The sequence below is a fragment of the Ruditapes philippinarum genome, unplaced genomic scaffold (assembly GCF_026571515.1).
Source record: "Ruditapes philippinarum isolate M1 unplaced genomic scaffold, ASM2657151v2 ctg1404_1_1_1_1, whole genome shotgun sequence".
Lineage (NCBI taxonomy): Eukaryota > Metazoa > Mollusca > Bivalvia > Venerida > Veneridae > Ruditapes > Ruditapes philippinarum.
Window position 1 is genome coordinate 38,479 of NW_026853475.1, and position 13,736 is coordinate 52,214.

The following is a 13,736-nucleotide window of genomic DNA, read 5'->3' on the forward strand; positions in this document are numbered from 1 at the left end:
TGCTTGTATGCAGCGAAAAAATACAACTTGCCTGGCCTAATAAACCAATGTTCGAACTACCTTGAAAATCTTTTATTGACATTGATAACGTCTGTTTGGTCCATGAGCAGGCCGTTATTTATGAAATGAAATCGCTACAAAAGAATGTTTTGCATACATCTGGATAATGCGCCAAGTGTGTTTTTCTTCGCCGGGAGTTTTTAGAACTATCTAAGCAACATTACTAGGACATTCTCAAGGAATGATGCATTAGCTGGGTGATGAATTGAAATATTTCAAGCAGCAATGAGATAGGCAAAGGACAGAAGTAAACATAAAAACAAGTCGAAAGATGGACAAACTCTGCGCAATCAACTTGGAGAAGCATTGTTTGAAATAAGGTTTCCGATAAAACCGATAGAGGAATTTGCACAAATTATAACTTCGTCTGGAATCCTAACAAAGGAAGAGTTACTCATGATTTATCAGTACAATGCAACAAAAGTTTCAACATCTTTGGGAAAATTCTGTGCACGCGAACGTTCAGGAGCGCCGATCACGATAGCCCTTGGACAGTTTAGTCAGAAAAGGGGTAGGATGCGTGGTTGTTATATGAATATACAAGAATGTAACCAGCCTGTATCAGCGAACCAGGCAGGCTCTGCACAATGTAGTCCAAAGAAAAAGACTATGAGAATAAAGTCTGTCACTGGAACTTTTGTCGGATATGTAAAAGCAATCTATATTGAGGGAACAAAAAGAACTGATTTCGAAATTGTAGGAGAAAATATTACTTTCAAAACTCCCATCAACATAACCGGTTCAATCAACATACAGTTTCTTCTTGAGAACGAACACGCTTGCATGCAATCAAATAATGTTTCAAATTATTTATACAAACAGGAAAATATTAAAGGACAATTTATCACAATTATCAACATTCCAGAGGGCTTAAATATCACATTTGTTAGCAAATAACGTGTGTAAGTGTTTCTTAATTGGAAACTAGAATTGTTCATTGTATGCAAGGCATAACTCAAGAAATTATAATTAGAATGCATATCTGATATGAAGATTTCAAGCACTAGCACATATGAAGCTATTGACAATGGAAAATCAGTAAAACGTTTTTAAATGATTTTTTTTTAATTCATTTTGAAACTTCCCGAAAATGTTTTATTTTACAACTGCAACTTTTATTTTTAGGCTTCTTTATTGTTTTCCCTTTTTTTGCATTTTTACCCCCCCTTAAAAACCTGTTATTTCATCCCCGGGGTTTGATCCCTTTTTTAGAAGCTCTTCTAATTTTAATCAAAGTATATTTTTATAATGACGTTCTGAGATAATTCTTAGAACTGAATGAATAAAAATAAAGTTTTGCCGAAACGATGACCGTATTTTTTTCCCTTCCATTTTCATGTTACCCCACCTGGTTTCCCCCACTCTCGTTAGTGTCCTTTCCTTTCATTTGCATTTCATTAATACTTCTTTTCTGCAATAAAGTTGTCGTTATGTTTACTTGGTTTGAAATAATAAAGCAATACGCCTCACCTTCGTGCTCAATCAATACCTTTCTCTACCATAATCTTTGTGTTTTGCCAATGTTTTCTTATTTATTGATGTTTTTATTTATATTTTTATTTATTTATTTATTTATAACACTGGATGTCATTACGAAACTCACATTAGATCTAAGTCTGTGCGGCCCGTTAATGTGCAAGTGTATATAGCACGTGGTTATTTCATTTAAACACTAAAATCTGTACCTTAGTGAACAAGGAAGTATTTATCGACTGCTGTAGTTAATGCATGCTTAAGTAAACATACACACTTTTAAAAAAATGTTAAACAATATTTGTGCAATAATTCTTTCAGTGTAGACATAAACCGCTATTCGAGATCATTTAAGTTTGGGCCGCGTAAGATAAAGTAAACATTTTGTAACTTAAACTCGCTTTAATCTATTTCGGTGTAAATCGAAGCTTTTGAAGCTAACGTCAACATTCCTTCTTCATTGATGAGCACGAGCTAAAGTAGACTTCAACATACACCTTAAATCAAGTAAGATAAATTTGTCTCGTTTATATAATTTATATTTTAAGAAAAAACAAATATTTCTCTTTTAATATAATTCATGTTTTAAGTGGTATGAGGCAAAACGCTACTTAGCGTGATATTATGTTATGCAAAATTTATGATAAAAGCATATAATTGCTGAAAAAAAACCCGACTTAATCGACTAAAGTTAAGCGTGAGAGAGACTTTCAAACTAACTTTTGTAGATATGATCTTGAATAACGTTTACAAATGTAATAACATATTTTACATTTTACACATTCAATTATGCAGACACAATATATATGAAGAATGTATCAAATAACAATAATACTGTAGTAAAATATACAGATGCAATATATTGTTGTATATACAAACCGTGTATTACAGAACAAACTGTAATAAAAGTGAGTTTGGCAAACATTGGATGTTAAAAACTTAAAGCAACTAAAAGCAGCATGTAATCTGCTGGCACACTCCAGTAAATCAAAACAAAGTTCACTTCTTATGATTGCGCCGGAATAAACCGTGGCTGGAATTCCATGTCCCAACGGTTACATGCTTTATAATTATAGAGTCTTCAAATTGACAACAAATTGCTTCTGATGTCACACAAAAAAATGCAACCACGTTTTCTATATAGAAAAAAAACGTTTGTTTTTGAACCAGGCAAAAAATGGAAATAACAATTCTTTATGGTAATATTTTCTCTAAACATTGTTGTTCATTGCCTACCTTTATAGCTTCTTAGCTTGCACTTTAAGTTAGTCATCTGTCTCCCTCCACCAAATTATACCTTACAAAGTCAAGAACAACGGCACATCCCATAAAAAAGGTTCGACAATCCATTTACAAAGGCCAGAATGCACCTGCCGAAATATCTTCCGCAAATTTCTTCAAGTTGGTAGTTGGCCAAATTTAATGAAGATGCTTCATTGATAAAGAAAGCAACCAAAACAATTCAATTGCATGTAGCCACGCTAACATTTTGTGAAAACACCATCTACAACTGGACACTTTCAACGATTCTTCGTATTTTACCCTTTTAGACTTTACTCTCTTTGGAGTTATTTTTGTGTAGTAAAACCTTAAATATTGTGACAACATAACTCACTTTTTACAAAAAAACAGCCTTTAACCGACACGCATTTTACATTTTTATACCTACTTATCTTACAAATGCAATATTGTTTTTTATACAAATCATTTTTATTTGCAATTTTGTTATAGCGACATACTATTGGACTGGTCTTTCATTTTTTATTATTAGATAAGATTTTTCCCTATTCTATGTGTTGCATTTTTCTTTTTGATGATGATGTCGGTCTTTTATGGGAATTCCTAACAAAAAAAGAATATGTTTGAAAATGGATATCAAAAAAGAACCTGCTTCGACATTCAAAATAAATTATAGAAAATGTTCAACCTTACAGCTATTAATCTGTATTTAATCAAAGTGTTATCTTGTGCCCATTAGTAAAGTTCCCCCTGAATTACCCGAGTTACCTCAGTACAGTAAAAACATTCTGCTGGTGATATTTGTGTTGCTCTGTTAATGTTGTTGGTGTTGTTGTAGTGAGGAGGGTGGTCGTGGTATTTGTGATGCAGGTGTTCTTCTTTAAAGGGAATAGTCGATACTTTCTTTGACTAGCGGAAATAGAATATGCTTGAAAATGAATACGTTAATCTTATAGCAGTTGACGGCTGATAGTATCACTGATATATTGGGTCAACATTGATTGTAATGATTTTCATGAGCATGATAGATAACTTTCGTTATTGTGAATGTTTGTGCCAAGATAATAATATAATTTTCAGATGTCATTTGCGAATTACACATCTTAAACATATTATTTTACAAGGTGTATGAAATTAATTAAGTATACCTGCCATAAATGTTATGTGTAATTATTGATACATGAATGGATTAACAACACGTCCGTTCCATCAATGCATTGATCTTTATGCCTGCAGTCAGTTTATTAATAAATAAAGTCGAAAAAAAAATCCTATTCAATTCTTTGGATGATTTAGGTAGATATTTTTCTCAATCGGAACGTCCTCGGTTACTATTCATTATAGCCCCGGAGTGAATACAGATTAAAAGTACTTCGACCATATGGTTTCAGATGTTTACAAAAACAGAGAGTGTAACCTTCGATAATCTAAAAAGAATGTATATATTCGAGGTCCAAAGGAAAATAAAGACTGTTTCGGCACAATTATGATTAAAAATATGTCTGACAACTATTTCTAATTTAGATATGCCCATTGATCATTGTTGTACATTTTTAAATAAGTCCGACGTATAAGTCAACTTGTTGGCATTTTGTACTTTCGGTTTCTACAAACATAATAATAAATGTATAAGAAATATACTGTTTACTCTTTTATCTATAAATTTGCTTATTTTAAAGGGTTTTTTGGGGTTTTTTTAAGTTACAACGAAATACCGTGTCCGTTCTGTGCATTCATACTATTGTGTCCAAGTGAACAAGAAACTTTTGTAGAAGTAACATCAAAAAAGTAAGAAAATCTGAAAACAAAGTGATCCCTCGGGAGCATTAATCACAACAAAATTTCGTGAAAATTGCAGACTCGGTTTGATCGAGTCTGTACATGAGGGATAATGAATATGTGCAACATCCCTCACGCCCCCTAGCACCGGCTGAGCGGTACTCAAATCTCAACACCCGATAGTGCTGGCATTAATGATTCCGAAGGACCAGAAATATTTAACAAAGACTTGCGAAAAGATACGATTGGTATTGATGTTTCTTTATTCAATATAATACAAAGTAAAACTGTGCTATAAATTATATTAAAATGTATTTTTGTGTATACATAAAATATTCTCTCATGTATCAAATGTTTGTATTTTCCATTTTAAACGTTTTTTAGTATATAATATATGCATGTAACGTCATTACAGGGTTTAGATTTCATATAAGATTGTTCTCATCTTATAGATCTTATTTTACAATTTCTGTTGGAAAGAAGCCAAGTTTATTTTTTCTAGCTTTTATGTGATTACACAAACATTTTCTGTATCTAACCTAGGCAATATCTAAATTTAGCACACATACCATGACGATCGTTAACTTTCCAAAACTGGGGAATGTTATTATAGTATATCTTATATGACATGCACTACTTCATGTCATTGAAACTATCTATTTAAGAGATAAAGCGTAATTTTCGGAAAAAAAGATCTGACTTTTGAAATATCAAAATTTAGAATATTTAGAGGAGAGTTTTATTTAGGTGAGTTTTATTTTTTGTATCACAAAAGAGTTTATAGATGTTTCAATATTTTCATTTAACAAAATTTTTATATTAGTGTTTTATCTCTTGATAATAGTTTTAATATGAAATGCACTTAAAAAAATACCAGCATATCTTAGTTCAATCGTAAAGTAACTGGAAAAACTAATTCAGTGTTTCTCAAATGTGAAAGCATTAATTAAGATTGTATCCTTTTATGGAGGTGCATTTCATAGCAATGAGACTGTTACGTTATACAGTCAAGCCCTGTTATGTACAACAACAGCTAATACGAATAAACGTTCTTTTTGATATTCATCGACGACCTGCTTACTTCCGGTTGTCATCATTTTTCATGAACTGTGATAAAGAAGTATGTTCTGTTATTATAAAAAGAGAACAGTCAAATATTACTACAATCACGATTTCAGCGAGTTTTCAATGTAAACTATGTTTTGTTTTGATTTTGAAAGTTGCGAATAATGAGCTCCTTTGATAAAACCGTTAAACTATTAAGTAGATATTTTTCGTTTTTCGTGAAATATGGATTATATTTTCACGAAAACTGAAAAAATGTCACATTTTTTCACGAGCCGGGACTGCGAATGAAAATATGTGGCATTTTATCATAGTGAGTGAAAATATATACCATATTTCACAAAAAAAGACAAAAAATAATAACCGTTTATTCAATTTCATTTTCAAAGAAAAATGGTAACGAATCCACTTGCTTGCTACGCCACTGCAATTTTACAGCGCACAATAATATATTGATTATTTATAGATGCGTGACGCGGTTCAATACACATACAATGTTTGTGTGTTTATTCTATTACAATTTATATTTTTCAAACGAAATACAGAGTATTTATGGTGAAATAAAAGTGAACTTTAATCGGTTTGGTCATTGAAATAGCAGTCTTGTTTTGACTGTTTTGCACGCGCTGTTTGGCTATACATTGTGACGTCACGCAAATAAAAAAAAAACGTCTGTACAGCGGTTATTGCTGAATTAAAGATATTGGTGTTAAGATTCATTTACTAAGACCATTTTCTATCATTCTAGATAGTTTTCAAAACAAAATTCAACAAAAAGTTGTTTTTTTTTATTTATCAATTTTTACAAACAAAATGGAGAAAGAAATCTCTTAAATTAAATACTAGTTTGACTCCGCCCACTTTCATATTTATATTTCATTTTCATACATAAAAATGGCATATATTGAATGATATAGCACCATTTGTCATGGGTAAAATTAAATAAAACGCCCCAAGCACCGGCTTGAGCGTTACTCAATTCTCAACACTTAAATGTGCTGGATCAATGACATACGTCTTTGTAGAATCCCATACTCAACTTTACAATGACTTATGTGATTTATTCCTCAATTCTGAAAAAAAAAACGTTCTTTATAAAATTTATTATTTTATACAGCTATATGAATAATTGCTTTGAAATGAAAAAAAGAAGAAAATAATTCATTCAAGTTCATCTTGGTTTTAATATAAAAAAATATATATAAACGCAAATAAACCTCCTTTTATGAAATTTGAACAACATTCTCAACTGTGAAATATTGAATCTTGAATAGTGTCAAAATAATAAAATATCAAGGACATTTATGATCCGACTAAAGTTTACAAAATATTGTCGAAGTTTATTCATTAAAACAAACAGGGATAAATATCTGTAAAAAATACGATAAAAAACAAATTTAAAAGGAAGTAGTGGAGCAATCTGCGCGATTGGTAATATAAAAAAGGTAACTTCTTTTTGTTTTTATGTAGTTATGCTTTTTAATGTACGTAAATATGAGATATACTGGTATTTGGTAAAAACTAAAATGGTTCAGGTCCATTTTGAAAGTTTAAAACAGCTTTCATTTGCCTTGCTTTTCGCCAGATCTATTTTCTGTGTTATGTTTGTTTGTGTAATTGGCGTGTTTTGATTCAGATATAAAATATGAAATAGTTAAATATAAAACATTAAGTAATGATATTGATAGTGTAAAGAACACTTGGATTTTATCTTTAATACCTTATATCCACCTGCTTTTCGTTATCGCAAATTTGAATATTATGTTACACTTTTATACATCAAGTCGACATTGTTATTTTTTCCTTTTTCCTGAATCATTGAAAAATGTCACGTGTATGAATACATTTAATAATATAATAGTAAATTCATTGACGTCGTCTAGAAGAACTGTTGTTTTGAGTTGGACTGTAGGGGGCAGTATACTGCTCATTCATAAGATAACATGGTATCCTAACTCATATGACAATGGTATCCTAACTCATTTAACAATGGTATCCTAACTAATATAACATCTAGAAAATTAGACTTATATGTGTTATAAAATTTAGACGAACTAAACAATTTTGTAGTGTAGACTCTTTTACCGTAAACATTGTAAGAGACAATGAGACAAATATGAATAATGATCATTTTGTGCGGATTGTGTTAAGGTATTACACTATTGTGATATCAACTTTAATAAATAATTAGATAAAAACGGCTATTACAGTAAATGAGTCGACTCTAACGGGGAACAATTATTGCAATTGAGATTCCAGTATGTTAGTGTTTTTTTTAAAAATAACTGCATATAATATTTCCACGCTTTAAAATCAACTCATAACTTTACTCTTAATATAAATTGTACAAAAATAATGTATAGCTTTTTGAATAAAAGATCCATAAAAATTGATGAAAAAAGCTATCATTATTCAGTGTACTTAAATGCTTTATAAATATCTTTATTAAACGCAAAACGTGGACATTGGTATGATCCGTCTCATAATATAAGTGAAATTTGATTCATTGTGTATACCGGTTATGACACAAAAACACTCAAAACTATGCACTGTAAAGCAACATTTTTAGGACTAAAATGACAACACTACAATTTAACGTTATGTCATATTTTAATAAAATGCACAGTTATAGTGTTTGTCCTTAGTATTAGATTTCAAACATATGTAATAAATTCATAATATGCCTCAAACGTTACCTAACGACATCCTTGAACGTTCTCAATGTATGATTTATATCATCCTAAATTAAAAACTTTGAGCGGGACATATGATATCTGAAAGACCTTCCCTATGTCCGGATCCATATTTTAAATATTGTCTGTTTTGAAATGTTGTCTATGATTAAAAGTTGAGTACAAATCATGACTTAAGAAAACAGAGCGATCTATCTTTTTTAATGTAAAATGATTCCGACAAGTGCCTATTTGACCATAATTTCAGGCATGTGGGTGATCTTGAGTAGCACCATCACAACATTCTTGGTATGTTTTGTGATTATTACCAATAACGTAGATGGGCACGTGATTCGAGCTCATCGACCTTGACCACTAGGCCATGGAAACCACTTTCAGTTTTTGAGCATCTCAACATTAAGTTTTTTATACATATCATATCATATCAAAGTATATATTGGCCCTTCATCATTTCCATCACTTATGTCTCAATTCAAGAACAACATAAAAGATAAAACACTACTTGTAAAAAGACAGATTTATCACACAGAAGAATAAAACGGAAAAAGTACTAAATCATTTCCCTAATTTCAGTTCAGACAAAAATGGCATATAGTCGTCCTTGCACTGTCAAGAAGGCTCCTTCGGCAGCATTCTCTAACCTGAGAATTGAAAGGTATCATAGCTTCAAGAACGTAATATTATAAAAATATATAAGTTTGGTAAATCAGAAAACATCATCTATTTAATCATATAGTTTACAACAAAGTAGATAAGTACAATTTAATGTTATATTAACAAGGAATCAATATATAGATTTTATCACTTATGTTGCCATTGAATTCCTTTGAGTGCTTCTGTCAGTAAAGCTTTTGTAATTTGAGATATTTGAGATGTTTATTCAAATATACGATATAAACGTATTTCAATCGAGTTAAGGGACCATTATATCATCAATGGAATAAAATTCTTTAATTTGATATTTCAATATTAACAGGTCCCCTGACATTAATTGGAGAGACACAAGGACAGCCGCACAATGCTTGTCACATCTTTGTCTTTCGGAACAACTTTCAGACATCACCTTTACCTTCAGCGCCTATAGAGATGTAAAACTTCCGGCCCATAAATTCGTACTGAGCATGCGGAGTGCTGTTTTTGAAGCCATGTTTTTTGGTTCACTTTCAGAGGGAGGGAAAACAGTTACAATTGAGGATATAGAACCTGAGGTTATGAAGACTGTATTAAAGTACGTAAAGTGCACACACTTTTGAATGCTTTAACACTTTTGTTTACAATACTGCTAATAACATGGTGAAGAAATTTTAGTATTAATATCAGATTTTTGTGTATGTGATAACAATATATTAACCACAGTTTAGTGTATTGTCACATCTAATTTATTACCATTTTCCACAACTAATTATGATTAGATGAAAGATTTTCATTCTAATAAAAATATAATAAAAATGACCTATGATCCTTTTTCCTCCAGGTTTGTTTACGACGATGAGCCAACGATAAACGGAGACAATGTATTACCTTGCTTGTACACTGCAAAAAAGTACAACTTGTCTGGTCTTGTTATACAATGTTCAGAATTTCTTGAAAACAACATAGACGTGAGTAATGTCTGTCAGGTTCATGAACACGCCGTCTTTTATGAAATGAAACCTCTACAAGAAAGATGCCTTGCATTCATCGTGGAAAACGCAACAAGTGTATTTTCGTCACCAGGCTTTTTAAGTTTATCACAAGTAACATTGTTAAATGTTCTCAAAAGTGAAGAATTAGTGAGCGATGAAATTGATGTATTTACAGCAGCAATCAGATGGGCAGAACATAAGTGTGAGGTCAACAAGAAGTCCAAGATTGGAGAAAATATGCGCAGTCAACTTGAAGAAGCAGTGTTTCAGATACGATTTCCGATAATACCGATTGAAAAGTTTGCGCAAGTAGTTGCTCCATCCGGAATACTGACCAAAGAAGAGCTATTGATTCTGTATCAGTATAACGCAACTAAAGGGACAAGTCCTATTGGAACATTCAGACATGAGAACAGATCTGGAGCAACCTTAACAATTGATCTTAGGAAACATGTCAATTCCAAGCAATATCGAAGAGCCAACAACAATGGTTCTTCATTGCAAGTTGAGTACATATCACACGGAGACAGGTGCAATGATTACGATTACGAGTCATATGATGAGGAGGAATCATTTTGTGAAGATGACATACATGACATAAGGGTATCTAATGACAATGGTCTAACTTTTAAAATTACCAAAGCACCTCTTAAGTTGAAGTCAATTACTGGTATGTTTGTAAGGAACGTCAAAAGAATAACTAACAATGGAAAAAATGTTACAGGCTATAAATTTATGGAAAATAAGATACTTTTTGAACCACCGATTGAAATGAAGGACAGGAAAATTGTTCAGTTCATCCCAGAAAAAAAGAGGAGAAATTATACTGCTGATTTAGAAGAATTGCCTTTATTTAGCAAAAGCCGTCAGTCTAAAAGTGTCGACATCAATCAGTATAAGTGTACCATTACGCAGATCCCTGCTGAAACGGAAACCATAACATTTCTTAAATGATACCACATTTAATTGCAAGTACTACCTAAGTAGGAAATAGATAATCAAATGTACTTTGAATTTTGTGTACTTGTAACATTTATTGATCACGGTATATATGTAACATTAAAGCTTTGCTATAATTGATGCTATATACATGTATATATTACCACATAATGAAAATATATCCGCTTAAATATATTATGAGAGGCAAATCTATTGTTATAGTAAAAGCTTTTTAAAACGTCAATTGTGTTAATAATGTTTTTTACTTTTGGGTTAAGCAAAACAAATATTATATACAGAGATTTTTTCACAAGTTCGGTACCTTATCTGACCTTATTGATAATTTCTTTTTATCAACAACGAAATAATATCTAAGTTTCACTCATTGTTGCTTCTAATGTTATAAACATGAAATTTAAATAAAAACAAAAACGACTGCAATTTATATAAGTTTCTTATTGATTAATCAAAAGTGTGCTTTAAAGGGAAAGACAAGGTTAAAATAAAAACTTGATTTCAGAAAAAGAATACTATAAATAATAAGTCTGCAAATTTTCTGCCGCCAAATAATAATATTAAACGAATGACAACAAAATTTAAATCGCTAAATCACCGATTTCTACAAATCGGTAAGCGCGGCCATGTTTGTGTATTGGCCGTATAAAAACAGGTGCGCGTGATGTCATTTCCCCACATCTTTTAGATTCATGATAAATCTAGTTGAATCGTAAAGAAATATTAATATAGTAAAGTATTGATCAGACAATTTAATTTTCACAGAAGGTGTAGAGGAGATTTTTTTATGGTTCAAAATACGTAACAATATCAAAAAAAAATAATAATAAAAAATAAAGAAACGTACGGCTAGCCAAAAGTTCTAGCCGTACGTGAGTCACGAACGACTAGCCAGGACGCACTGTATTGTCTAGCCGTACGGCAATTTTCAAAATTATATGGAAGTCGAACGTTATAAAATTGTTGATTTTCATGCTTATCATTTGTTGTTTAATTTGTATGAATTATTAAATCATTTTTGTTAATTTTAAGCACATGGATCGAATAAAAATTGATCGGAGTGGAATAAATAAATAAAAAGAACATTGAGTGAGAAAAAACGGTGAAATGCAAAAATAATTATATAATTTTCAAAACAGTAGATAAATATCGAACATAAAAGCACAGTCAATCAATTAATTAGCCTTAATTAAAACCTATCCAGGGACTGACAATAGAATTTTAGAATGCCTTTCACGGAACATGCAAACTTTCCTTGATACAGTACCGTCGGTAATTGTCGCAATTATCAAGAGCCTAACAACAATCATTTTCAGTGTTTGTTGTTGTTGTTTTTTTTTACATATTAAAGGTGTCGAAAATTAAACTTAATGAAACAAAAAAGGATTATTATCAAAAATTTGTAAACTATTTCAATTGGTGTAAATGCAAGCAAAGGCTATTTTTTCTCGACATCTTGCGATGACAAAGATCGATATATATAGCGATCAAGGCGATTAATCTCTAAAAAGTTAACATCCAAAGACAATTAATGCTGTTTCTTGGTTAAAATCCTCGCTTAAAGTCATAAAATAACATATGCATTTTCGACTTCCATAAAATTTTGAAAAGTGCCGTACGGCTAGCCAATACAGCGTGTCCTTGCTAGTCGTACGTGACTCACGTACGGCTAAAACTTTGGCTAGCCGTACGGGCCCGTACGCTAGCCACTTCCATTATAAAAACCCTACTAAAACGTGTTCTTAATAGTACATATAATTAATTTTTTGCAGTTTGATTCTGACTTTCAAATTTAAAGGTGTGAACATATGTTATAATTGATGTACACATTTCAAAAATATCAGCAACTGTTTTGAAAAGTAAATTGTTAACATGTCTGTCAACGTAAAATGCTGCGCATCGTAATCGTAGCCTAATATTAACTGCAGGAAAATCATTTTTATTGGCTGCTCAAAAATCTAATTTGCATAATTTATTCACACAATTGCTGGTTCTTACTACTTATGTCTAATACTGCGCATTGTCCATTTTAATTGTTCCTAATTTGCACCAAATGCTCCTGTCACACTGTGTACTGACGATTTTTATTGCTCCTTGTATGCCTCTGTGCCGACAGACCTTTTGATCATGCACAATGTTGCCCTAATTGGTTAATCACCATTGTCAAATATTCTAATGACGAAATAGACATCTATTTTTTTACGCTCCATCAGTGAACTGAATGACCTTAGGGGGAATTCGGTTCCACACCTGTCAAATTGTACTGTAGTAAATTACAGCACGTCATAAAATAGCAACACATTTTTTTCAGTTCCCAATAATCATTTTAAATATTAAGTAGATTTATGATTTTTTGTTTTATTGGATTAAATTTACGGTAGAAGAAATGCGTATCTGTCGGGGAAAGGAATTTGGTAAGTAGATAACGTGGAAAAAAGCTTTGGGGAACTGGATAAACCCGAGAATATGCGTAATTATAGGGGAATGGGCAACCTGTTGCTGTTGGTACCAGTTTTGACTGGGTGCCTAAATAACTTTACGGACAGTTTTGTTTTCATACGATATAAGTCTGGCTGCCGATTTTCCTGCGCCTTTCTCATTTTTAGCGTCAATGGCGGAAAAACGCGTCCTCAGCATATTGGATTTAGTTGATATTTTACTTGAAAAAAGATATATGACCGGCGATGTACCCTATTTGGACAGCTTGTATAAGTTTCTCATAGTACCCAAAGTAAATTGATGGTTTATCTTTGAAAATTAAGCAGTCATTGCTTAAATCATGTGGTGGGATCATCAGCAAGCTTGAGTATCGGGCAAATGATAATTTATGTCGCGGCGTCTTCAATTA

General features: G+C 31.7%; 2 protein-coding genes across 7 annotated transcripts in view; both read left to right on the top strand.

Moving 5' to 3' along the window:
• The window catches only part of LOC132736984 (BTB/POZ domain-containing protein 6-B-like), a 69,651-nt gene that overhangs the window by 31,032 nt on the left and 24,883 nt on the right, over positions 1-13,736 (top strand). The gene's annotated exons all lie outside the window — the stretch shown is intronic.
• LOC132736981 (BTB/POZ domain-containing protein 2-like) lies at positions 1,872-11,350 on the top strand. 6 transcript variants are annotated; one of them, XM_060724204.1, is made up of 4 exons: positions 1,872-2,040; positions 8,883-8,964; positions 9,283-9,537; positions 9,784-11,350. In XM_060724204.1, exons 2-4 carry the CDS (start codon positions 8,894-8,896, stop codon positions 10,886-10,888), a joined length of 1,431 nt encoding a protein of 476 aa, XP_060580187.1. In that variant the 5' UTR covers positions 1,872-2,040; positions 8,883-8,893; the 3' UTR covers positions 10,889-11,350. The 6 variants fall into 6 exon arrangements, with proteins under 6 accessions (XP_060580187.1, XP_060580190.1, XP_060580186.1 ...); XM_060724207.1 differs by having other exon boundaries at positions 1,875-2,040; positions 9,286-9,537; XM_060724203.1 differs by lacking the exon at positions 1,872-2,040 and adding an exon at positions 5,156-5,298.

Bases quoted from the DNA above. Each gene is read 5' to 3' on its own strand.
- LOC132736981 (XM_060724204.1), top strand. From the start codon at position 8,894: ATGGCATATAGTCGTCCTTGCACTGTCAAGAAGGCTCCTTCGGCAGCA. The intron at 8,965-9,282 runs GTATCATAGCTT...TTTCAATATTAA, and splicing joins TCTAACCTGAGAATTGAAAG to CAGGTCCCCTGACATTAATT. The intron at 9,538-9,783 runs GTACGTAAAGTG...TTTTTCCTCCAG, and splicing joins GTTATGAAGACTGTATTAAA to GTTTGTTTACGACGATGAGC.